The sequence below is a fragment of the Equus caballus genome, chromosome 14, assembly GCF_041296265.1.
Source record: "Equus caballus isolate H_3958 breed thoroughbred chromosome 14, TB-T2T, whole genome shotgun sequence".
Taxonomy (NCBI): domain Eukaryota; kingdom Metazoa; phylum Chordata; class Mammalia; order Perissodactyla; family Equidae; genus Equus; species Equus caballus.
This window is the reverse complement of record NC_091697.1, coordinates 94922036-94948164: the sequence shown is the minus strand read 5'-3', so window position 1 is coordinate 94948164 and position 26129 is coordinate 94922036. Positions and strand designations below refer to the sequence as shown.

Sequence of the window (26129 nt, the reverse complement as noted above, 5' to 3'; positions counted from 1 at the left end):
AATATTAATTCATGTCAATAAATCAAAAAATAATTATTGCTACCTGGAACAAAACAGTATTGTTAGTGCATCTTTTTGTAAATGTAAATCATTTCAACATATAAAAATTATTGTAAAAATAGCAAAATTATTGACTGCAAGGCATAGAAGAATTATTCAAATGGTTGTAAAATAAATGCTATACTACATAACCAGATGTTACAAACGTTGAACATAGTAGCTCTGAATAGGCAGATGTGGAGTAGTTAAAAAGAATCACAGAAACTACAAACTAACCTGGATTTTAAAAGTCTGACTCTGAATAGTTATGTGAAGTTGGACAACTCATTTAACATCTTTGATCAACAGCTTCCTCATTAGTAAAACATAAATTAAATTAATAGCTAATGTTCAAAGTTACTGTGTGGATTAAGTAAAACTGTGTGTAAAAGTGCTTTGGAAATTGTAATGTGAGGCAGGAATATTTTATTAAAGAACACAGCTATCGGAATACAGAGAAGGCAGGTTTACAGTTAATATTCCAAAAAGCTTCAAGGTGTATATGTAATGATAAGTGAAAAAGAGAATGGAAGCAAGATCAGAAAAGACAATCTTTTCAAATTTCCAATTTCAGGCCAAATAATTATTAATTTTTAAAGAATTTTTTTAGCACAAACGTATTAGCCCAGGTTAATACAACTTTTATGATATACATGAGAAGTTTGGTGACAATTTGTTGTCACTGACATTTTATAATTTTTCAGAACCACAGTTTCAGGTCCTAAGAAGTCCTCTCCAGCTGAGGAAACTAAAGCCTATTCAAAGGGGCTAATAACATACACTCTCCTTGAGAATTCAATTTAAATAGAGAGATAAAATCTTAAAGCTTGAAGGATCCTTCAAAATTACTATGTTTGGTCCTTCCATTTTAAAGATGAGGCTGCTATAGACCATTCAGTGAGGTTTATTAACAGGCAGTTTTCTTCATAAACTTTAAACATTGATATAATATTCAGCAGCTGAATGGAACCTGTTTTATTGTCCATCCCTTTTATTTAAAAAAATGAGGAAACAGAGGTCAAAAGCAGGTGAATTTACCCAATATCATAATACTGAGGGGTAGCAAAACCTGGAAAAGAACCCAAACCAACTAGTATCTTTAAATGAGTTGTAGGATAAAGACGTGGGTTATGGGTTTCTCCCCCACCAACTCTCACTAAATTTTAAGATGATGGCTACATTGTTTTCATAATTTAAACACGAAGAATAAACTTAACAATTCTTAAGTAAAACAATTACTTTTGTGCTTTTATATTAGATTACTACATATTGATTTTTCTTAAAGGGTGATTTAATATTATTTTAGATCATGGGTTTTGATCTCAAATCTATCAACTCTTTATGGCATAATCAGTAAATGTTCCTTTAATCAAAGTATAAAACTATATTGACATAAATTGTGTCAAATATTTCACACTTTATAAGTTCAAAAACATAACTTACCTATCTTTTTTGCTTTTACCTTTTTGCTGCTTTCCTGCAAGAATTCTTAATTCTTCTTCTGTAGGATGTTGATACCACCTCAAACTAAGAAAGGAGGAATTCTTTTAAATAAAGCAATTAAAATCACCAGACTTACTCAACTATTCTACAAATATTTATTGAGTTTCCTATTTGGGAAGAAACTGCAGGGAAGTATCAGGTGAAAAACTCTAATCTGAAACAGATAGTACTGCTAAAGCCTTATAAGGGTTTAGATTCAAATCCAGCAAACACTTACCAAGCACTTACTAGATGCCAGACCCTGCAATGCTATTTGTAGGTATACTTCTTACAACTGACAATGTATTAACATATATTAAGATCATATCAGCTTACTATTCAAAGCAGATAGGGTGAACTCTGCAGGCAAGCTGGCAGGAGCACATTAGAATTCTCCAACCATCCTTTACTTACATAGAAGGAATTGATGTTTATCTTAAAAAGAGAGTCCTTTGCCCTCAAAACTACAAGTAGTCTTTGCTTTCCTTTCCTTTCTTTCCCTCCTTTACTTTTGCTGGAGAATTCTCAAACTTTATGTGTATAAGACTTGGAGTAAACTGCTGCATTTACAAAACCCCTTCCTCTTGGCTCTCGCTAACCCTCTTTGGTCAGGGCTCCAAGAACCACCAAGTGTATTCGCCTTCATCACCATCAAAACACCCCAGCAAATCACTTACTCCCTCCAAAACACTCACCTGCTCATTCTCAACTTCCTGTCTCACTTGAACTTCCTATCTACCAGCCACCTAAATTTGATATCCAGGCTTTATCTTCAACGTGTCCTCTCCACATATTATCATTAACTCTATTCTTTAACTCTTAAAATTCTAAAACTGCCTGCTCTCTTGCAAGGATCTGAATTGAGACCTTAGTTTAGCATGTCTTCCTCTCTAGCTCTGACTATAGCACAACTCTCTAACTGGTCTCCTTGCCTTCCCCTGGACACTTTCCTAAATGCATTCTGATCAAATTTTTTGTTATTTTTCCATAATGCAAATCTTATCAAGATATATGTCTGTTTAAATCCTTTCCAAAACTTCTCACAGGGTAAAGTGAGGAAGGAAGCTATGCAAGAACCTTGACCAAGGTCCTGTTGTTATAAAAGAGAAACAAAATACCCAGTATTGCTAGACCTTCTAATTTTTCAATTACAAAAATTCAGAGCAATTTTTAAAAGGAAGTATCCCAATCTTTTAAAAATGCTAGCAACTGATTTTGCTGTTTTTAAAAACTGAATAACTGGCAATTTGAGTAATGAATGGATATTTGATGATGTTAAGAAATAAATGTTAAAAATTTTCAGCTGTAATAATGGGATTACAGCACTTTTTAAAAGCTCATATATTTTAGAAATATACCCTGAAATATCTAAGAATGAAATAATAATATTTGCTACAGAATATATGTTGGGGGAAGGGGAGATGAAGGGGAGCACAGATGAAACAAGTTTGCCATCAGCTATTAATTGTGATGAGTACAGGTGCTCATTATATATTCACTACATTATTCTGTCCACTCTGTGTATGTTTGAAAATTTCCATTAAAGTTCTAACACACATTACAAGGCCCAAATGTGTATAAGGTTTGTGATCTGCTGTTTCCACAGCCTTTCATGAGCTGATTATCGTTTACTTCACCATTAAACTTCAACCTTCAACCATTCTCCTTTTGAACATGACATTCTACCTAGACTAAATGACATTTTATTCCACAAATTTTCATCCCTTGGTGTTTTTGCATATATTTTTCTCTCTGCTTGTAAACACCTATGCCCCTGACAAACTCTTAATCTACCTTTTACTGTTTATAAGGCAGTCTCCCTGTAGTATAATAAAGAATATATCTAGTCACTGTCCCCAGTTCTTGGTAGAGCTTCAACAGCCCTTGAAATTTGCTCAGTGATAGGAGGGTGTCTTTGTTATAATAATGAGGGACTCACGGAGGACTTCAGATAGCTTCAGGATGGAGGCTGGTCACCAGAAATATCAACCATGTGATTAGAGTCATGACTTTCAGCCACCTACCTCCAGGAAGGGGAGGGGGTGCTGGAGATTAACTTCAATCACATGGCCAATGATTTAAAATAATACTTTCGTAATGAAGCTCCATAAAATCTCGGAACACCAAAGCTCAGAACAGCTTCCTGGTTGGTCAACATACTGATGTACCCGGAGGGGACATGCCCTGACTCCACAGGAGAGGGCATGGAAACTCTGTGGTCCTTCCCAAACCTCATCTTATGTGCAATAGTTACAATAAAGTTGTAATCATAAGTATAGCACTTTCCTGAGGTCTAGTCATTCTAGCAAATTATTGAACCTGGGGGGTCTTAGGAATGTCCTAATTTGTAGCTGGTAGCCAGCTGTCAGAAGTACATGTGGCCTGGCAATCCCAAGAACTTGCAGCTGGCATCTGAAGCCTGGGCATTCTTGTGGAGGACTTCATCTTTAACCTGTGGGGTCTGTGCTAACTCCAGGTAGTTACTGTCAAAACTGAACTCCAGTTGTTATCAGAGCAGGTGGATTAAAATGACGTATTCCCCTAACTGAAAGATTCTTGGAGTGAAAATTTTATGAATAACTTGTTTTTGTATACTCAAAACTGGTACAGTTACTGGCATACAGTAAGTGCTCAAAAAGGATCACTGAGCCAAAATGAATTTAGTTCTGCTCCTAGTTCAAGAATTTTAGAATAAAATATATATCCCAACCGAAAAGTCCCTAAACCCTAATTAACATGGGTGAAGAGGCACTTCCTGAAATTTCAATTGAAGTTCAGAATTTGAACTTACAGTCGATTCTTGCTATTCGCGGTAACGTTCTATAAAGTCTCCGCGAACAGTGAACCATTGCTCCTAGGGGAAATACAGGGTTAGGTTCCTGCAAGCCTCTGGTTACAACATTTCCATCAACCAATCAATATGTAACATTGTTTTTATGTGTGTTTCTGTTTAGAGATACCTTATCTAATATATATTGTTGATTCATTAACATTAAATTCATGGCCCACAGTGCTATAACTCATGCCTGAACAGAGCTTATCTAATAACTGTATTCATAAGTATAGTATTTTCCTGAGTTCTGAGAATATTTCCAGCAAATTTTCTTCATAAGGCACATCATAGCCTTCTCGCACTTAGGAACATCAGAAGGCACGTTAGCACGATGCCTTAGGGCCATTTTCAAGAGCAAGGTCATCAACAAAAAGCAAAACTGTGAAAAATGTGGCATTAAGTAAACCATGAAAAGCATACTTGTTTACAACATGAGAGGTGAAACAGGAAGGCCTCAGCTGGGAACATGGGCCACTCAAATTTTTTGCCACTCTGCATATGTCTACAAACAAACTCAAAAGCAAGACAAGTATGGCTTTTGAGGTTACAAATAAATTTTACCATGTAGGGAAATCACAAATATTGAATCTACAAATGATGAGAATTGAGTGCATAACATTTAGAAGAACACAAGCAATAATTCATGTATAAAGACTAAAATTAGTTGTGTAGCTTTGAGAAATAATCAGTGAAAGAAATACGAAAACTTAGGTTACATTTAGAGTCCCATAATAATGAAATATTTTAAGACCCTTATATTTTCTAGGACCCATTTTCTTTTCAAATATACTCAAGCTTGTTTAATACTACTTTGTGAACCCATTTTTCTAAAATAGATTACATTTATTACACTTCTTACTGGACAATTCAGGTCATCTTCATTAGTAACAACTATTGTTCACAGTTGAAATCTAAGGATGCTGGGGGCTCTTAGGGCCACTTCCAGTCTGTTACTCATCCTTCCACCCATCCATTCATTCATTCATCAGACATTTACGGAGCCCACTATGCTTGAGCAGTGTGCTAGACAATAGACATACAATCACACACAATAATGCCAAAGTCACTGCTTTCTTGATGCTTTTATTCCAGTTGGGGCAGAATTTAACCAATTAAAAAAAATGACAAAAAACCCATAAATTGGATACCACACAAAAGAACCAAACAAGTGGTGAGAATGAGAGAGGAACCTTGGTATTAGGTTAGGAAACCTCTCTGAGGCGACATTTATCCAGGAAACCTAAAGGATGAGAAAAATGGAGGGGAAGAGCATTCCAGGCAGAGAACAGCACGTCCAAAAGCACAAAGGCATGAAAGGAAATAGGACACTGCAGTAGCACCATGTGCAAGGAGTAACACATGAGGGAGGCTGAAGAGCTAAGAAAGGAACAGAACATGCAAAGCCTGCTGGGTCACACTAGGGAGTTTAAATTTCATGCTAAAATAACGCTTTCAAGGCAGGAGAGAGAAATAACAATACATTTTAAGATCTCTTTTGCTGCTCTGTGAATTAGAGGGAGGCAAGAAGAGCAGAGAGATACATGCTGGATATCAAATCAACAGGTCTTGCTGATGGACTATGGGTAGAGAGTGAAGGAAAGTAAGAAATGAAGGATAACATCTACATTTCTGATTTGAGCAAGATGGTGGGACATTTTCTGTGATGGATTAGAGCAGAAATAAACCAAGAATTTAAACATGCTGAGTTTTTAAGTAACTAGGAGACATCAAGTGAAAATATCAAGAGGGCAACTGTATATTAGAACCTAGAGCTCAGAGATAACTTGGAGTCATTACGTAATTGTGGTATTTAAATCCGTAAGAATTAATAAGATCACCTAAGGAGAAAACAAAACATGGTAGAAGGCTAAACAGTTAATAAGGAAGTGAGAAGTAGAGTTTATGAAGACAACGCATGTAAAAGATCTGGCTAAAAATGAAAACAGGGAAATAGGCCGAAAACTAGGGAATGGAGATGGGAGGGGCTTGTTTTATAAGAAGGAAGGGAGGCAAGGTTGTGACTCTTCTTTATTTGTTGTTGTTATTACTTTTAATGGTAGATTTTTCCTTTAAGTCTGTGCTAACAGGAATAACTCAACAGAAATGAAGTAATTAATGACACAGAAGGGAGGAAACAGCCAAAGCAGCAAAGTCTGGGTGAAAATCAGAGGTAATGGGGTACAAAGCACAGATGCAGGAACTGGCCTCTGACAGGACACTTCCTCCATAGGCCAAAATTAAAATATATAAACATTTAGAGAAACAAAGAGGGGTTGCACATGTAACTAAGATTGTGGTTTTAGTGGTGTGAAGATGAGAGTGATGAGCTCTGGTCCCAAGAGCTCAGAGCGAGGCTGAGGCCGGCATAAGTTTGGAAAAAGATTTAGGTTGAAAAAGCTGTCTGAGAAGTGAAGTATGCAAAGACTACCAGGCAGCATGGAGTGGCCACCCAAGGTCTAAGATCATGAATATAAACTAAAACCTCGAAGTAGAGCTGCACAATTTTCCTCAACAGTCAGCACTTCACACACAGTGTGATTCCATAACACATGGTTCCCATCTACTATACTTCAAGCTCTGGTTTCAATTTTTAGTCTTGTCCTTTGCTGTTAGTTAATATGTCTATCTCAGCAAAATGACTTGCAATCTGCTTGCAACTGCGGTACTGTGACTATGCCTTTCTAATATGGGCTTGGAAGACAGATATAAAAGTTTATTAGCTTTAGGGTTCTACGTAGCAGTTAATAATAATAGTTACAAAACACAATTAGAGAAAAATTCTTTATGTTAATGTTAAGCAAAAGGAATAGGATGTAAAATTGTACACACAATATAATCACAACCATGAGGGGAAAATATGAACAGAAAAGATTAGAAGGAAATACAAAAAGATTTACAGTGACTGTCTCTGGCTCATGGGAACACAGTCCATCCCCTCTTATTTTTCCTTGTTATCAATTTACCATCTTTTTCTATATTGTAGGCATGGACTATTTGCTATGGAAAAAAATAAACTTTTTAAAAAATAAAGAGTAAGTATTAATAGGATCTCACTAAAAAACTGAACCTCTTGCATTTAAATTAAATGTATTGATTTCAGTGTATTTTATGACATTTACCTTGACTATTCAGTGGCTTTTTCTACTTACGTTCAGATTGTCAGCAGTATCTCAGATAATAAAGACAACCTGGTGTTACACTCCACTAAATTACTGAAATAATTTTTCAATGACCACAACCTTTCTTACTAAAGCAGTTCAACAGCACTGAAAAAATATGTATCAGAAAATACAGACTGGATTGACCTAGATGCTTCAAAAAATTTATGCAGCAATGTCATTTAAAGCAAATCACTTTAAAGTTTTTCAGAAGTAAAAATTTCAGAAATTTAAAATGGAAATCTGAACATAAACAAATATAGAAAAGCTTAGTACTGAGAGCAAGCTAAAAAACTTTAATAGGGGCTGGCCTGGTGCTGTCGTGGTTAAGTTCACGTGCTCCACTTTGGAGGCCCGGGGTTCGCAGGTTCAGATCCCAGGTGTGGACCTAGCACTGCTCATCAAGCCATACTGTAGTAGCACCCCACATAAAAAATAGAGGAAGACTGGCATAGATGTTAGCTCAGTGACAATCTTCCTCAAGGAAAAAAAAAAGGAAGATTGGCAACAGATGTTAGCTCAGGCCCAATCTTCCTCACAAAAAATAAATAAGTAAACAAAAAAGCTTTAATACATAAATAATCATACAAAACTCAATTTCAGGGTACACAACATAGGTCACCAAAGAGTACTTTAATCTCCACTCTAAATCTCCCTAATTTTGACAAGTGGAAAAAAAAATCAACTTAAGAAAAAACAAATACCACTTAAAATCTAGAAAACCTTTCAGTACAAGTAGCTAAAATATCATTTGTTGTATATATACCTTCTCCTGTTATTTATTGGAGATTTTAATAGAATATCATTACACTCTGGAACTGGTAGTTAAGACAGCTAAGGCAAGGAGAGCAAGGACTCAGGCATTCCATAAGGGTAGTAGCTGAAGGTTTAAACCTTTCCCTTAGGTCATAGGTCCCACCTACTGTGCATTTGAATAGTAGGTTTCTCTCACCAAGGGAACTTGCAGATTCTTAGATCAGGCAACATGCAAAAGAGAACAGGCAAAAAGAATTAGACCAATTGAATATGAAGGTGTTGTTAGACCCTCTTTACTCAATTTAGGATGAGACAAAATCAGAATAAATCTGACTGTAACATGTTTTCTATGAGGGACATATGAAGGGAAGTAGCAGACCAAAGTGAGAGCCTAGGGAAACAAAGGGGTAGAGAAAAATGCACAGGGTTTGAGCTGAACAATCAGGAAAATGGAAAGCAGGTTCAGCAAGGAAGCTATTATGAAGAAAAAGCAAAACCCTAATCCTCATGCAAAACCCACTATTCAAATGTACAAAGAATGTAACCTATCACTTACCTCTCCATGAAAAGAGGGGCCAAGCAAACTTCAAAACAAAAAGGAACTTTAATTACAATAGAAAGTAGAGAACACTTTGGCTACAAATCAGTGGTATGCTGGACATGATAAAGAACTAACATCTTTAGATCATCTAAGTAACTGTTAGAACAAGTTTTCCTCATGTTAGGGAAAGCAGTTCATACTAAAGGTACAGAGAAACCAACTTCCCATAATTTTTTTTCCCTTTGGTAAGGGAGAAAGGAATGGAGCAACCTGAGAGCACCAGACACGTCATAACTGAGTTTCTCAAGGTCAATAATAGACGTTCACAGCTTACAGGATGAAGAAATCTTGCTACTTAAGTTCTTGTTAAAGCGAGAATCCCTTTAACAAAATCTGAAAGTCATATAAAAGGTCACATAAAAAAGGAGAACTAATAACATTTTCTAGAAGAAAAATATTTGTCTATTAAAAAAACTAATAGAATTGAATACAAAATATAATTTAGTAATGTGGAATAAATTTAATCTCAAATGGTGAAGCAAGAGGTATAATTTGAACAACAGGTAATATTTATTAAGCTCTACTTCATCCTTAGCATGCTTTTGGTAATCAAAATCATTGCTGATGTGTTTTAATTTAGTTTAGAATAAAAGGTGGCTATGTAGTCATAGAAAAGCCATAATAATACAGTGAGAAACCATAGACCACCTACAACCTGAAGGGTATTGTCAAAAGCGCTAATAAGTGCAGCTACGAAAAAAAAGGTAGAAAAAAAATCTTAAATAAAGTACTCTGTAAACTGCCAAGAGAAGTCATAGTGGTTGTAGAAAAGTTTACCTCCACCAAATTCTAAACTCTGTTCAAGTATGTCAGCTCTAGGACAAGGTCTCAAGTTGACGACTGGCCATAAATCAAATAAATACCAGACTGAGTATCAGACTTCTGCGTAAGAGGCCTGGATCTGTTTCATTTTTTGATAAGTGAATGTGAGTAAAGTTAAAACTTGTTTTCTCATGTGTAAAAATGGAGACAATATCACGTACAGCAGAGAAGGACTAGGCACTCCCCAATCCTGCTTTTACTTTCTAGGTACAAGGAAAACTACACTTCCCCATCTCCCTTGCACTTTGGCCGGTACTAGTCAGAAGGCCCCTTTATGTAATATGGGCAGAAATGACATACCTACTTCTAAGCTTGGCCTCTCAAATCTCCTGAAAGATCCATAGCCCACTCTCTCTTTACTTGCCAACTGGCAGAGCATCTAACAGAGGACACCAAGGTAGCAGGAGGAACAGAGGAACCATAAGATAAGCCAAGGAACCTTAAGTCACCACTTGAAAGATAGCTGAATCCCTGAAACATCATTTTGTGAAGGATCTAGCGAGATGGCTTGCCCAGCTCCTCTCTGATTCCCTCATTTGACCCTGACTCCTGTCTAAGGAAACTGAATGCAAAACTTTTCTTAAGTTTAGACACTGAGATTTCTGAGGTCATAACATGCCCCAACACATCTCCTTTCCTACCTAGCTCAGAGTGTACAGATCCAAATGAGAAATTTATCAGTAGGGAGTTTTATAATATTACAAAGGAATACTAATGGAATTAAACCAGGCTAAACAAAGCGCAGCTTTTAAAAAACTAGAGATCTACAATACTAATGGCAATGTTGTTATTTAACGAGACCTAGAAAACTAGTCAAGTTTTTTACATTAAAAATCAACGGGCTGCTAATTTATAAGCAAAAATTGCTTATTCCCTCAAAGTACTGACTTCTGCAGGAAAATGGCAGGCTTACTCATTGAGTCAACATAATAGAACCAGGTGCCACTTCAAACCCTCCATTCCAAAAGAGACAGAGGCCAATGAGAGACATAGACAGAAATTAATGTATATGATACAAAACGAAAAGCTATAACTTTTAAGAAAAATATGGATATTTATTTACAATTTGAAGATACAATACTAGTGGAATAAATATTAAGACAATATATACAGAAACTAAAAAGAAATTTCTTCTGTCTTACTCATGATTACCCTATCATGGTATCTACATATCTATTCATTTGAATAGTTCTATTAAATAGTTCTGGTCAATATAGTCACTCCCAAGTCATCCTATACTATTCATAATTTAAAAGTCCTCATGAGCCTCTCCCCCTAAATTCCTTTAAACATTTTACAGATGATAAAGAATGCTCTCACATTTTTCTCTTTCTACAACTCAGCAGCATCATATAGTTTCAAATGCAAACTGTCATTTCTGATCAATAAGATTTTTACATGAGCAATTTAGAAGGAATTTTAGATTTTCTCAAAATTAAAACAGTATCACTTCATATCACAGAAGGTTGGTAAAATGGTAATTATCCCAAAAATGTACAATCAATGACCTTATTCAATGATGTTAGGCAACAACATTCAGCAATTTGGCTTCATGACCTAAAAGTTTCAAGATTAACATTAAAGAAAGGTAGATGATCCTAAAAACACAGAATAAAACAAATAGGAAATGAAATTCTATAGCAGAAAAGCAGCTATTGCTGGAAAATTCTGATTGGTATCCTTGGAACCCAATTTGAAAATAGAGACAGCATTAATTAACATTAAAGTTAATCTGCTTATAAAAGCAAATCACAAAAAATATTAATTTCATGTCTATTTGTAAAGGTTGGGCTCTCCCTCAAATCAGTAGTATGTATACTTATGACATATTTGTCAAAAAAGTAAAGACTTTAAAGTAGTCTTTAGTACAGTAGACAGTAGATATTATTCCAATATTAACAAAGAGAAGAGAATCAGGTTTTTAATCTCTGGAGTTTCAGGTTTTATTGGAGAATATAAGTTTTATAGAAACAAATGGAAAGCAGATTATGTAAGAACATGGAAATGCCTGTAGACTAAAATTGGACAAGACTGCCAAGATCTTTACAGCCAAAAGGAGATCTGGAAGTCTTATTGGAGACTCATCATAAACAGAGTCTAGAAATGTGTAACTCGTGGTAGAAAATAAGCTACCTTAATGTATTTTATCTGGTTTATTTACTTATCAGTTTCCATTTATTTAGAGATAATGATAATTTGCCAGCTGAGGTTTACCCTTTAATGAGCTATGGAAAAGGACTTTGCTAGGCAAAAAAAGTAAAGAAGATTGCAGAGGGCATAAACCTACCTAGTTAAAAACTAATCACAGATGATTGATTTTTCACTTATAAATACCTCTGATAGAGGCTTTCCACTTCAAGAAAACTTTAGTCGTTATTTATTTTGCTAATAAAATAGACGTTTTTAAACAGCTGTTCTCTCACACATTCTGCGTATATATCACAGTGTTCAAAAAAAAATTTTTAAGCAGTCTGAGTATTTTTCTATGTTTCAACATTGTTATGGAAAAAGTATAAAGCACAGAGAAGAAGAATATAAATAGTTAATATGAGAACATAAACTCTATTGATGAAATTTAAGCTTTGTGGATAGAATGGCCCTGAATTAAAAGCTTATTATTTATCTTGCAGTATATAAAATCACTGGAAGGATGAGAGTTATCCATTGTTTCCTAATTTCAAAAGAGTCTAGACAAAAGAAAATGGACATACAAATCAGTAACACAATTTGGTTATTTATCGGAGATGAATAATTGGAGTAAAACTATAGTCATGGTACCAAATCTATAATTTACCTTTCACAATTACACAGGATTTTGGCCTGTATTTCTGATGCAGAGTTTCCCTCCATTTGCCTCATATCCTATATTTAATTTCTCTACTTTTGATTTTATTATTTTATTGTACAAATTCTGCAAGGCAATTTAGCTCCTTTGTGGAAGGAGGGGGGAAGAGTAGTAAGGCTTGTAGTACAGTAGACAAAATTAAAATCCTACAAAATAACTTCACCCCTCCTTGCTAAAGTTTAAAATTCTTTGCAGTAAAACAAAGAATTCCTAACTCAAAATAAACTCTCAACTGAGCCACCAACAATAAGACATACGCTTTGAGTAATATTTTTCAACAATAGTGAAAATATTTAAGCACTTCAATTTATAGTCTCATCCCACTATAGACCAACTTTTTTTTAACCAACTAGAAAAGTTACATGGTATTTTCAATGGCCATGGACAGAAGGGGACAGGGAAGAAGAAGAGGGGTCCTGAATTACTGACCAGGACCCTATTACCTTTGTGCTAAACAGACAAACTACTAATATCTCAAATAAGAGAAATAAGGAAGCTAGATTTTTCTCCTAACTTTCCTTCGTCATGTTTTTAGGAAATAGGAATTAGTGCTTAACTTCTAATAAGTTAATCAGCCTGATAAACTAAATAGAGATTCGAAAGTGCCAGTTACAATCACCCTATCCTTGCCTTACCTGCCATTACAGAGTAGCCATCGAGCAAGAGAATAGTGAGGTATAATCTTCTGCATGACACTGGCCATCACCATGGTAACGACCAGCTGTATACCTATTACACCCTGTGTAAAAAAACAAACAAACAAATTTAACTATGAATGAATTTAGATTTGAGGACGTTGCTGGAAAATTTTCTATATATTTTGAAAATTATACTTTAAGAAAAATGAGTTTATTGTTAAAATACTGCATATTATTCTGACATTTAAGCATTCAAGACCACATACATTTAAAGTTAAAATATTTAATCTCATCTCATAATCCTCTACAAATTACCCAAGGGTCACATCCATGTAAACAAAAGTTAAATTAATTAGCATACACATTCAAAATCTATTCCCAAGAAATGTTCTCCATTACCTCAAGATATCAAAATGAAGTGAAAAGTAGTGACTTCTTTCATCCTTCTCCAAATTTACTCTATTCAACATACTTAAAACACTAGCTTGGCAAACTTTAAAAGAACTTTGCCTATTTTTTTATTCTAGGGTGGTAGTGAATGATTAAAGGGCACTAATTATATTAAGTGTGATGGCAGAATAGGCCCGAAAGTCACTAGAAAAAAAATTTCACTCATGCTGTCATCACCAACTTCCAGTGGGTGGGCCTTCAACAACGTCCAAAAATCCCCTTAGTTTGCTCTCATTAATCTCTCCCCTATTCTCCATGAATAACTCAAACCCTGTCCTCTCATACCTCTAACCTCCCTTAAATTTCCAACCCTCCACTCAGTAGAGTATATCTACTTCACAGAGAAAATAAAAACACCATCAGATATGGATTCTCACTCGCCACCAACAAGTTCACAATCACTTGTGGCTGCACCTGTCTTTTTCTGCACCCTCTAGAAAAAACAGTGCATCTTCCAGATAAAGCAAATCCTTGCATCTGTGCTTCAGAGCTCAACCTCTCTGATTTTCAGGAACCTCAACTAATGAAGCACTTCCCTCCTTTATCTTCTTTAATCTCTGCTCTATTTAAATCCTTCCTGTCAGCACTGTAAGACCTGTCTCTTTGATCTTCTAAAAAATAATAATTTTCCCTTATTCTACAGCACTCCTCCTTCTTCATATTCACAGCCACTTTTCAAAAGACTTGCTCTCACTGTATCTATTTTCTTATATCCCCACACAGTTCCCATCTGACTTATGCTTCAGCCCATTCCATTGAAACCTCTACCATCAAGATCACTTCATCTTGCCAAATTGTCTTTCCTCATCTTAAATTCTCAGCAGTATCCCATAAGGTCTACCACATCCATTGCTTTACTCCCACTTTGATGATCAATTCTTCACAGCTCTCTTTGCTGGCTCGTCCTCTAATCAAGCAGTCCAAAAACAAGGTCGAATCCCTACCTCCAACCTAATACAAGTACATAAAAAATATTAAAATGTTTAAAAAGAAGCAGAATAGCATATTGGCTTAAGAGCATGGACTCTGAATCCAAACTGCCTCGGAGAGAATCTGCCATTTACTAGCTGTGTGACTTTGGACAGGTTATTTAAACATTCTATACCTCTATTTCCTCTTCCATAAAATGAAGCTAATAATTCAACCCACCTAATCAAGCTGTAGTTAGGAATTGTGTCTGGTACAGAGTAAGCAGTCAACATGTGTTAGTACTATTTGTTATCATTGTCATTTTTATCACTACTATTATAGGATAACATTTTTTTTTAATTTCAAGAATAGAGAAGGCCTTTCAAAAAATGACACCAATCTCCTAAGTGATAAAAAAAGACTAAAAAATAACTTGAAAAAATTAAATTTCATTGATTTTAACAAATTGTTGGAGTGACTGTTCATCACTGTAACGAATGTACTACCGTGGCGTGGAACGCTGACAGCAGAGGAGGCTGTATGTGTGTGAGGACACAAGTATAAGGGAACTCTGTGCTTTCCAATTAATTCTGCTGTGAAACTAAAACTTTTAAAAAATGAATTTTATTAACAAAAAAATCAAATTTCTGCATAGAGAAACAATATAGACAATGTTGAAACACTAATTGGGAAAAAACATTTCCAACTCACATCACAAAGGGATATTTTACTTATTAGACATTAATATAGAGAGAGAATTCTTATAGACCAATCAGCAAAAGACCAAAGGCCAAATTAAAAGAGAAGAACAAATATGTAGACACAGTTCTCCAAAAAAGGAAGTAAAATCGGCTCTTAGACAGGATTGTTGTCAAAATGTCTTCAAAACTCACCTCAACTATGGTTTTACTGTGGATATTTTAATGCCTTAAATTCTACCAACTGGGTTAAGGTTCAGATCACTTTTATATTCATCTACCATCAAAGGTTACATTATTCCTTTTTTGTTTCACATTTCCTATCACTTGAATTTACTATCCTATTTTCTGTGTAGTTTGTGATAGAAGTTCTGCAATCTCCATACAATGAACGCCATGACAAAGAACTCTTTCAGGCAGACCAAGGCCAAGAAATATATTAGCAAGTATGTCAGAAGGTTGGTCTATTTGAGATTATAGACTTAAAAGCAAAAGATAATTCTTTAGTCAGGGGAAGTTTTGTGGACAAAGTGAACCTCAAGCTAGCCTTAAAGAAATATGATAGTATCACAGAATCTTCAAGGTCATCTAGTACAATCTCTCACAAACATATGACAATTTATTAGAGTGTAAGCTCCTTAATAGCAGAAATCATATCTTACTACATCTAATAAATGCTACAGGTATTAAATGGCACTTCAGAAGGACTGATCTGGAAGATACATATGATGGAATGTGATGAACTGAGGAAGAGAGGCATTTTGCCGAATTCTCCCCTCTTACTCCCAATCAGTAAGCATAATGAGATACTGCTAACAGACTCACTATTGAAGATGTAAAGCACAGGAAGGTAAAAACTATTAAAAATTAGCAAACTATATTAACTAGAAATAGGAATATCAACTAGGTTTCTGCAATAATCCAGACCAGAAATAAAGAAGCTTTAAATTACGCTGTGGTCTCTGTACCCAGAAGAGAAATGGGTTCTAAAGATACTGCTGCAGTATTCCGAGACTGATGGAATATGGAGGGAAAGTATGAATTAGAGAGACCAAGCCTGAGAGAGGAAAGCACCATAGGAGAGCTGGCACATTCTCAGTGTTGTGGTTAATGTTTGACTGAAAACTGTTCAATGCGAAAGTGGAACCTCACTCCATTCTTTTACTTTACTATACCATTTCCGGCTTCTTAAATGAAGCTGAAATACTTTCTCAAACTTCATCTATATACTATGTTAAATATATTATTATATAATAGAAGTCTCCTTCCCACTTTCTAAGAGAAGTCAATAAATCTTTCCTAGAATGTTTCTATTGTTAGATGACTATTTATTACATGATATTGAAAGAAAATATATCACTTTTATCCCAATACAGTAATCTACCTAATCTTTTAGAGAGGTAATTTTTAAATTACGTGAAAAAATATTTCACCAAAGTTATTCCTTTTTACATAGGCTGAGGAAAGAGTCCTCGGAATATATTTTCAAAATTACAATCATTTTACAGAATTACAAATTATCAATTTAATACTATTAATACACTATTAATACTAAACAGATCAACTTTTGAGACATTACTATTCAATTGACTAATTACAGTGTATATGCCAGGGATTAACATATTAAAACAAAGTATTCGATTCATTAACTAAGAGATACTATTTGAAATTTAAAAACTAACCATTGTAATAACCTGACTTCACTGCCCAACTTAACGTCTACGTTCGTCTCAGTTTATACAAAAGCAGAATTTTTGAAATGTTTAATTTAAAAATCAAATTTCCTGAATATTTCACTACTTTTAATTAAAAGAGAATGCTTAAATAAATTTAACCATAAACAAACATAAATTTTACAAAACAAAACTGTTAAACTGGGCAGAGATGCAGTGAAGATACAAAGTCTATCATGGCTGAAGTCTCAAACACACAACCAGATGGGTCATTGACTCAAGTAGCCTTAATGGTTTTATTAAAGCTTCAAAACAATAACTTGACTAAAGAGATGGTCTCTGTCTAGATCCACTGCCCTTAGGCCCTGATTCTCTTGATAACTGGAACTGGGGAGAGTCATTTATGAAATAGCTCATAAGCACCCAAGAAAAGTAAAACACTGGAGCAACTTAGGTTTCAACCTTTCCACATCTATTAACCTGAGGCCATAAAGAGCAAGAAAAAGTTATTTGCTTTTAGTCTCTAGAAGAATGATCATTTCCATTTCTGTCAGTAATTGTTTCCGGGTAAGTTAAAAAAATTCTTACCAAGGAAAACTAAACAACTCTCCAAGAAATAAAATATATCAAATAGCAATATTTTATCTTGCTTGTCAATATTGGAAATAAAGCTCCTAAAACTTAAATATAAACATGGTTTAATTTTAAAATTCAAACTTGGACTACTGTGTCAACTTCAGTGGAGTTGACATTTTGTTTTGTTTCATTAAACTAGCTCTGCTGCTGATAAGCAGACTGAAACAAAGCACACATTGTTTACCATTAGAAGACATACCTACATATATAGTTGGGACTCAGACCACCTCAAATGGTTCGAAGTACCATCTCCCTGAATAAGTTAGAAGGGAGAAAAAGGAAGGAGGGTATTACCCAATGACTTGCCTATTTTTTGTTTCTGAGCTATTTACACGTTATTTTAGTGGTAGCTAGACATGCAGAGCCATACTTCTTTGAGATAGTCAAATAATTTAAAGGTATAAACTTTGTTATTTCAACCTAGATTCACATAAAATTTAGAATTCATCCTTTGAACATTTAAACAAACTATCTCTGAACAATTTGCAAATGAGGAAATCAGGGTCCAAACAACCAAGATCATAGAACTATCCAGTTACACTCTTATCCAGAACCCAGACCTCTAATTTCCATCTAATGCTTTTTCCACTAAGTTGATTCAGTGCATTTGGTGAACATTTATTAAGAAACAGGGGCTGTCTGCTGGCGCAGCGGTTAAGTGCACACATTCTGCTTCTCAGCGGCCAGGGGTTCACCAGTTCAGATCCCGGGTGCGGACATGGCACCGCTTGGCAAAAGCCATGCTGTAGTAGGTGTCCCACATATAAATTAGAGGAAGATGGGCATGGACGTTGACTCAGGGCCAGTCTTCCTCAGCAAAAAGAGCAGGATTGGCAGTAGTTAGCTCAGGGCTAATCTTCCTCAAAGAAAAAAAGAAAAGAAACAAATTACACGTGCTGAGCATTGAGCCACTTGCATGCAATAGGGAGAAACAGCACAGTCCCTGCCATCAATGAACAGCCAATCCACTAGGGATGTAAATGAACCATTAAGAACACAGACAGATGTTTCTACAAGAACACAGCAAAAGGAGAGAGAGAAATTACTAGGGGCAAAAAGCTGTGAAAGGGCATTTTGGAAGGTAAAGCAGGAGTCAAGATCCAGTGGCCTCAGCTTGGTGGCCCATCAGTGATACCTTCTTCAAACGGGATGGTAGGAGGCCAAAACCAGATACTGAAGGGCAAAACCAGCAGGTTTAGAATTTAACCTGAAGGCAACAGGAAACCCATGAAAAGTAATCTGATCAGATCAGTATTTAAGAAAATCTCTCTGGATACATGTAAAGAATGGATGAGGGATAGCCCAGCAGCATTAAGACAGTTGTCCGGGCATGAGAAGAGGACCTGTACTAAAGGTAGTAGCAGTACTGCAGGAAGTAGGGGTGCAGCCTCTCTTACTTTGGTGATAAGAACTAGAGATCACTACACATTACGTGACAAATGAGTTAGGTTCTTGGTCAAACGACGTTAAAAATCACTCTAAATCCAAATTATGCCATATAGAAACTATTTATACCTATAAATAGAAACAGCAAATAAAAATTTAACTAACAAATACAGGCTGTCTGCCCAACATGCATCCAACATCTTGCTGGCTGTTATCAGGAACTTGGCAAAGGATTTTTGTGTTTCACTACTGTTATATGTCAAATACTTAGAGCAATGTTGTTTAGAATAGTTCAAGGCACTTAGTATTTGTTGAATGAATAAATGAATGAATGCCATTAATGCAAAAGTATCCGTCTTAACAAAACTTCAAATCCAAAATTATCATATTAGGTAACAACAAATATATTGAGACAATATTGGGGCACAAAACTGCATAGTACTGGGGCCAGCCTCGTGGCTGAGTGGTTAAGTTAACGCGCTCTGCTTCAGTGGCCCAGGGTTTCGCGGGTTCGGATCCTGGGCGTGGACATGGCACCGCTCATCAGGCCACACTGAGGCGGCGTCCCACCTGCCACAACTAGAAGGACCCACAACTAAAATATACGACTATGTACTGGGGGCATTTGGGAAGAAAAAGCAGGAAAAAAAAATTGCACGGTACTATAAACAAAGGGTTATAAAAATTCAAAAAAGTGGGTATGAAAGCTTCATAGAGTAGATGAGACCTAAGATGGAAACCAAAATTACATAAATGGAAAAGCAAAGGGAAGGGAATTCCAGGGCAAATGACGAACGTGAAAACAGCGTAACCACTGGACAGCGAAAAGCCTAGCTTAACCAAAGACGACTTTATAGTATACAGCAAAGAGTTGTGAGAAATAAGATGAAGACAGAATTTTAGACTGTTGAAAGTCTGTAAAACCAAGAGGACACATTTAGCTGAGGTGTTTAAAAAGTACCTTGGAAGACTTTTAAACAGGCATGAATAGGAGGATGAAATGATACAAGTAATATATAAAGAAAATTAGACAGCAATATATTGATCAATTAAAGAGAAAACCTAGACTTGGTTGAAACTAGGAAAGAAAGAACAAAGATAAAAGTACATCAAAAGACAACCAATCAAACTTTGAGTGTGACTGAACATGAAGGAAAACAACTATAGAATAAGACTGAGGAATGTCTCAAAGCTTATTTCAGGATGTGCTCATTTGGGTGATTGGTAGAATCCTACAGCTACTGACAGGAACTTGTAGACTGAGGGAAGCTCAAGGTAGCGGACTAAAAGCCTTAGACAGGCCTCCCAAAGACAGCATCTTGGCTGCATCCTCAGCTTTTCAGAAAATGCAGAAAACATTATTTGCTGGTACAATCAATCTACACAAGACAGACTGGCAATAATCAGGTTTCTAAGAGTTTTATCAACTAATTTACAGCGAAACATAACTACCAAGTGCATCAGATGTTCAAGTTCACTAAGTGTTCCATTAAATTACTGTCTTAATGATACACCAGAACTCAAATGATAAGCACACTGCTTGGTGAGTAGTGATTTAGAGCAAAAGGCAGCACTGAGAGATATTTCATTCAGGCAGTGCTGAATGAAGTCTGAAGAAATATACAGAATAGTCCTCTAGAGTGTAAAATACTCTCAATCCTAAATAGTTCTAGATAAATATGTTCAACTCTGGCTATTTAAACTATTTTTCTAAACTGATAAAACTACTTTCCAATTGATATATTCTTTCTTTAGACAAAAACCTATCTAAAAATTATTCTGTCTTTTGATATGTAAATACCATTGATTTGGCTACAATCTAGTCTACCTTAGGTCTTGGAACCAATTCATATCTAAGTTCAAGGTGAGAGGACAACTCATTTCTTCTATCCTGTGTTGATTTTATCAAACTCTTAAAGTGTTAACCGCCACCTACAAGTAATATGTGATAAGTGGTATGGTAGAGGTCAGTGCCAATGTTACTGGAGCACTCCAAGAAAGAGAGTAATTAAATCTACATGGGAGAACTGGGAAAGACTGGTTCACAGAGGTGACATCTGAACTAGTCTTACAAAGTTAAAAAAGGATCCCACTGTTAGACAGAAAAGGAAGAGAAGTTTAGATGATGGACCTATGTGTACAAAGAGAGTAAATGGCATGATCCAAAATAATGAACAGTTCCCCATGACCAGACTTTGGTATGGGCTGCACACAATGGACTTTTCTGCAGGTACTTAGAAATAAGTCTAGAATCTTAAGCCTGGAAGTAACCAAACCAAATATATTTTGAAAGGATCACACTGCCACTATAGTGGAAAAAATTAAGTAAAGGGGTAAAAGTAACTGGAATCAAAGAACTACATCAGAAATCTGTTGAAATAGTCCAACCAACAGCGTAAGAGCCTGAATTAAAACAAAACAGCTTCAAAAACAAGAGTAAAATCAAAAAGAATTAAGAAGATCTTTAGAAGGAAAAAAAGAATCAGGCATGAGATTAGTAATTATCTCTGCAAGAAAAGTATCAGCAGGTAAGGATAAAACTTAGGTGATTATGTAAAGATAAGATGGAAATAATGGGCATAATTATTCCTTGGAGAAACTAAGCAATAAGAGGAAAATCTGATGGTCACTAAAATGGCTCACATATGAAAATATGATTTTTATAAGTGGTAAAATGTACATGCTTTAGGCAAAAGGGAAGGAACCAATGTTAGGGGGGTGATAAATATTCTAGAAAGAAGTTAAATGTGGGAATTCAATCACTTAAGAATCAGAAATAGATGAGACCAAAGGCATTAAACTGAAGGTTAACTTTATGAGACCTCATCCCACTGAACTGAAGCACAAATAGGTATAGAGATGTATTAAATTAAAAAACTGAGCGGATAAAGTTTGAGAGACCTTGAAGAATAACCACACCAAGGTCAGGATCTTGTCAATGTGACTGAGAGGAGGGCTAGAACCTGAGAAGAAAGGTCTGAGGAACTGTGGGGATTGACAGATCAAAGCTGGATTGTTGAAAGATGATTACTTCCAATAAGTTCTTTAACAGGATTGAGGGCTGTCTAGATTTAATCCAGAAGATAAATTCTTCCATATAATGCCAAAGCAGGTCAAAGCAGCATAAAACAATCATGAATGGGCAAGGAGAATTCCTGCCCATAGAATACCTCTAGAATCCCAGGGTTGGTTATACGGCTATCCTGTCTTTATCCAGTTTTATAACATAGGTCGAGCCCTTACGAACACAGTAAACAGGCCTGAAAATAAGAAAAGGAGCCTTTGCTAAATAAATGAAATGAAAATAATAAAAGGTTTTGGTAAGAAAGCAGCTAAAATATTAGTAAGGCCATCTACTGAAATTTAATATAGATTTATTGATTGCATCATATGAAATCACAGATATTTAATTGCTTTGACCTACAAAATGGCAATTTCATATAGTCCTATGCATCACTTAACAATGGGGATACATTCTGAAAAATGTGTTAGGTTATTTTCATCGTCGTAAGAACATCAGAGTGTACTTACACAAACCTAGATGGTATAGCCTACTACACTCCTAGGTTATACGGTACTAATCTTATGGAAACACCATCAAATATGAGGCCCGTCATTGACCAAAATATCATTATGCAGCACATGACTGAAGTTCAAATTATAACTAGAAATAGAATTATATATACAAGAAGGTAAAATGAGAGAAAAGGAACTATAAAACACAATTATCAAAAACTATGATTTTAACTCAAGCACATAGGTTTTCAAATTTAATTGTTTGGTTGCCAGCATCAATGTTTTGCCACACAAAATACAAGAAAGTACTTTAAGGTCAAAAATCATAAACCCTCAATGAAATTCCCAGGTACCTCCTACATATCTTAATTAGACCTAAAACACAGTAGAATGCATGAATGTGATATAACTATATTCAAAAACAGCAGCTCTAGACTTTCTGCTGACAATGATGATATAAAGCTATTTCTAAGAATTTGATTAAATTTAAAAATAAACTTGAGAAGACATTTTCCTCAATATAAATTGATAAGGCAAAGTGGAAGACCAACAACAAAGAGAGGGCAAGGATAGATACTTTTTCACAGGAATAGAGGGCAGTCTAATTAAACATAATCATAAACCATTTTATTAGTGTTGAAATTAATAGTTGTTTATTTTAAAAGATAATTTTCCAGTTACAGTAGGCTGAATAAATTATGCAATATCTCATATATACCTCATATAAAGTAACACCATACAGTCCTTAAAATGATGAAGAATGAAATATTTTTAAACATGTTAACAAGTCTCTTTTTCTCTAGTCAAGCCATGCATAACAAACAAGAGGCTCCATGGAACAAGGCATCCCTAAATTCTGCCACTCTACTATATTTTCTGACATTATAGGAAATATCCTTACAGACCTATACTCAAAGAAGCTATTAGTCAAAACTAATACATTAACATTTAACCTTTACAAATCATCGTGTTCAGACTAATTCCTTACTCATTCCTCAACATTCACTTCCTCTATAAAATGTTCCTTGCTAAAAAATATATGCATAACTCCAAAACAGCCTTTATCATGCTCAATTGTGACCACCAATTTAGACGAATACCACCAATATTGTATTCACCTCATTGTTTCAGCCCCAACCCCAGTCCTAGGAAAGTGTCTAGCATGGCAGCCTTTCAATACAAGTTGAATATTTACCTTTTAGATGAAATAAAAGGATAAAGCATAAATTTACCCACTGTTCTTCACTACATTCAGGTTCCTACTATGTGTCAAACACTGAACTTCAGCATAAAGAAGAAAATTATTCACTTTAAGATCAAAAGACAATACACTGTGCTTTCTACATATCTCAGAGAAAGAGGTATATTTATTTTTACAAGATAATCCTCTCTATTTAATGTAATACGTATGTGTTACAAATACTTTCTTTTAAACAAACTAAAAATTACAACTTGGGTATTGCACTAATAAAGCTTCATTAAATAAATTTAAAATAAAAATTCCAGCTTAACTCTAAATTTTAAGGCATATACAAAAGCCAAGAGAATTTACTGTGCACTCCTAATGTTAACTATTAGAAAGATGCATTCATTGCGAATACTTTCATGTATTCAACAATTAAGCACACTAGGATCGCAGCAGTTCTGTCACTAACTAGCTACACAGCAATTAGACAAGCCTTCTCTGGGGCTCATTCCTTACCTGCAAAATGACAAGAGTTGGCAAATGATCTCCAAAATCTTAGAAGATCTCATTGTTGATGACTTCAATATTTTAATTATATACACAATAGATTGTTGGCATTCACATATTTACCATTTCTAAACCACCATCAAAGCCTGTGATGTGTAGTTATTGCTAATGAGAACAAATAATTATCCCTTCCTCATAAGGATTAAATGAGCCAACATTTACAGGAGATCTGAAAGGAGATCATCGCTCCAAGTTAACATAAAGGAACACACCTAGCCCACTGCCCAGCATTCTCACCTCAATTAGGGGTTTGTGAGAATTTCTCTCAAGAGATTTGTGAATGCCAACAGTGCTACAATTTTTTTTTTAAATTTATCTCAGATACCTAGCCAATTCTCTCTTATTAAATGATTCATTTGCTTAAGATCTGAAAATATTTTTAGTGATTATTAAGAGAAAGAACTATGATGACCTTAAATACTTCTGGCATGAATGACTGAGAAACTCTCTATATCAAAATGAAGAATAAGCACTCAATAAATGTTAGTTGAAATCAAATTAGAAAATAGTTTTAGGGGCTGGCCCAGTGGCCGAGTGGTTAAGTTCGCGCGCTCCGCTGCAGGCGGTCCAGTGTTTCATTGGTTCGAATCCTGGGCGCGGACATGGCACTGCTCATCAAACGACGCTGAGGCAGCGTCCCACATGCCACAACTGGAAGGACCCACAACAAAGAATATACAACTATGTACCGGGGGGCTTTGGGGAGAAAAAGGAAAGAAATAAAATCTTTAAAAAAAAAAAAAAAAAAAAAGAAAATAGTTTTAGCCTTAACAAACTAACGTCTCAAAGTTAACTTACATTAAAATGAATGTTACCAAAGCTTTTTTCTTATCTGTCCCTCCTGATCAGAAAACATATTTTGTTGGCAATCAATTCTAATTCCAGTTATCCAGATTCTTCTCTACTTCCTTTTTTTGTCTTACTATTGAATTAGGAAAAGAATGGTATATTCAACATTAAACATCTGACCTAGTCAAACAATAAATGATACACTGAGGCTCCACTGTCCTAACGTCAATTAACCTAATAAGGAAAGGTAGGGGCAAGGCAGTAAACATAAATTTAAACAGAAGTAAAATCCTTCTAATAAGTTTAACTATTAAAAAAAAGCAAAACTTTTGAGGAAAAATATCATGGCTTCTCTTTTAAGCAAGACTGTATCCAGAAACAAATGATTCTAGTCGTGGAACACTTATACTCAAACACATATGCCCATAAACAACCAAGAATTGGAACCATTTTCTAATTGATCACTTATACTCATCATAAAAACGGCCAAAGTCTTCTGAAATGATAGAAATACTTAACATTCAAGTTAATGAAGTTTTGGTGCAGTAGAATCTTCTCACATGACTTTTTCTTTCAGGAAAACAAGCAGAAAACTATGGCATTGCGTTTTTCATGTGGATCATTGCATTTGGGCAAACAGTGGCAGGCAACAGGTAAAAGATAACAAAAATCAGCTGAGCACTGTGTAAAGGGCAGACTTAGATAACTATAAAAAAAATAAGCAGTTCAGATTAATATTTCAAAAGCCTTCTATTACTTATCACAAAAACAAAAGTATTAAGCTTATTTAAAAAAGAAAACAGCCATAGCCTTATAGTGCCTTATTCATGACATTAAGCAATGGCAATCTATAACCATGTATTTATAACATGGAGCAGAACAGCTTGTTGAAGTACCTTCTTCATAAGTAATTCCCACTGGTGGAGAAACATCTCCTTTTCTCTCTCCAATGCCCCTTAGTATTTCCATCTCATCTTTTCTTCACAGTCCAGACCTCTCTACTTCCAAGAATTTATTGCAAGGACTCATCATCATCTAGAGCACCTACATCTTCCCTAAGGGATCTTTATGATCAATAAATAGTTAACAGTCAGCTGGAAGTAACATGGGAAGATGACTTTTAAAAATCTCCTAGCAATTGAACA

At 35.2% G+C, this 26129-nt stretch overlaps 1 protein-coding gene across 3 annotated transcripts in view; it reads right to left on the bottom strand.

The window, feature by feature from the left end:
- TMEM161B (transmembrane protein 161B) overlaps positions 1 to 26129 on the bottom strand; it is a 68666-nt gene that overhangs the window by 34170 nt on the left and 8367 nt on the right. The window contains exons 2-4 of one of the 3 annotated variants that reach the window (XM_070233350.1): positions 13172 to 13275; positions 4313 to 4375; positions 1483 to 1566 (exon numbers count right to left, since the gene is read on the bottom strand). Coding sequence is in view for 1 of the 3 variants with exons in the window: in XM_023618029.2 (XP_023473797.1) it covers positions 1483 to 1566; positions 13172 to 13275 (188 nt within the window). In the remaining 2 variants the exon portion in view is untranslated. The remainder of the gene's footprint in view (positions 1 to 1482; positions 1567 to 4312; positions 4376 to 13171; positions 13276 to 26129) is intronic. The other 2 variants (XM_023618029.2, XM_023618032.2) reach the window with 2 other exon arrangements.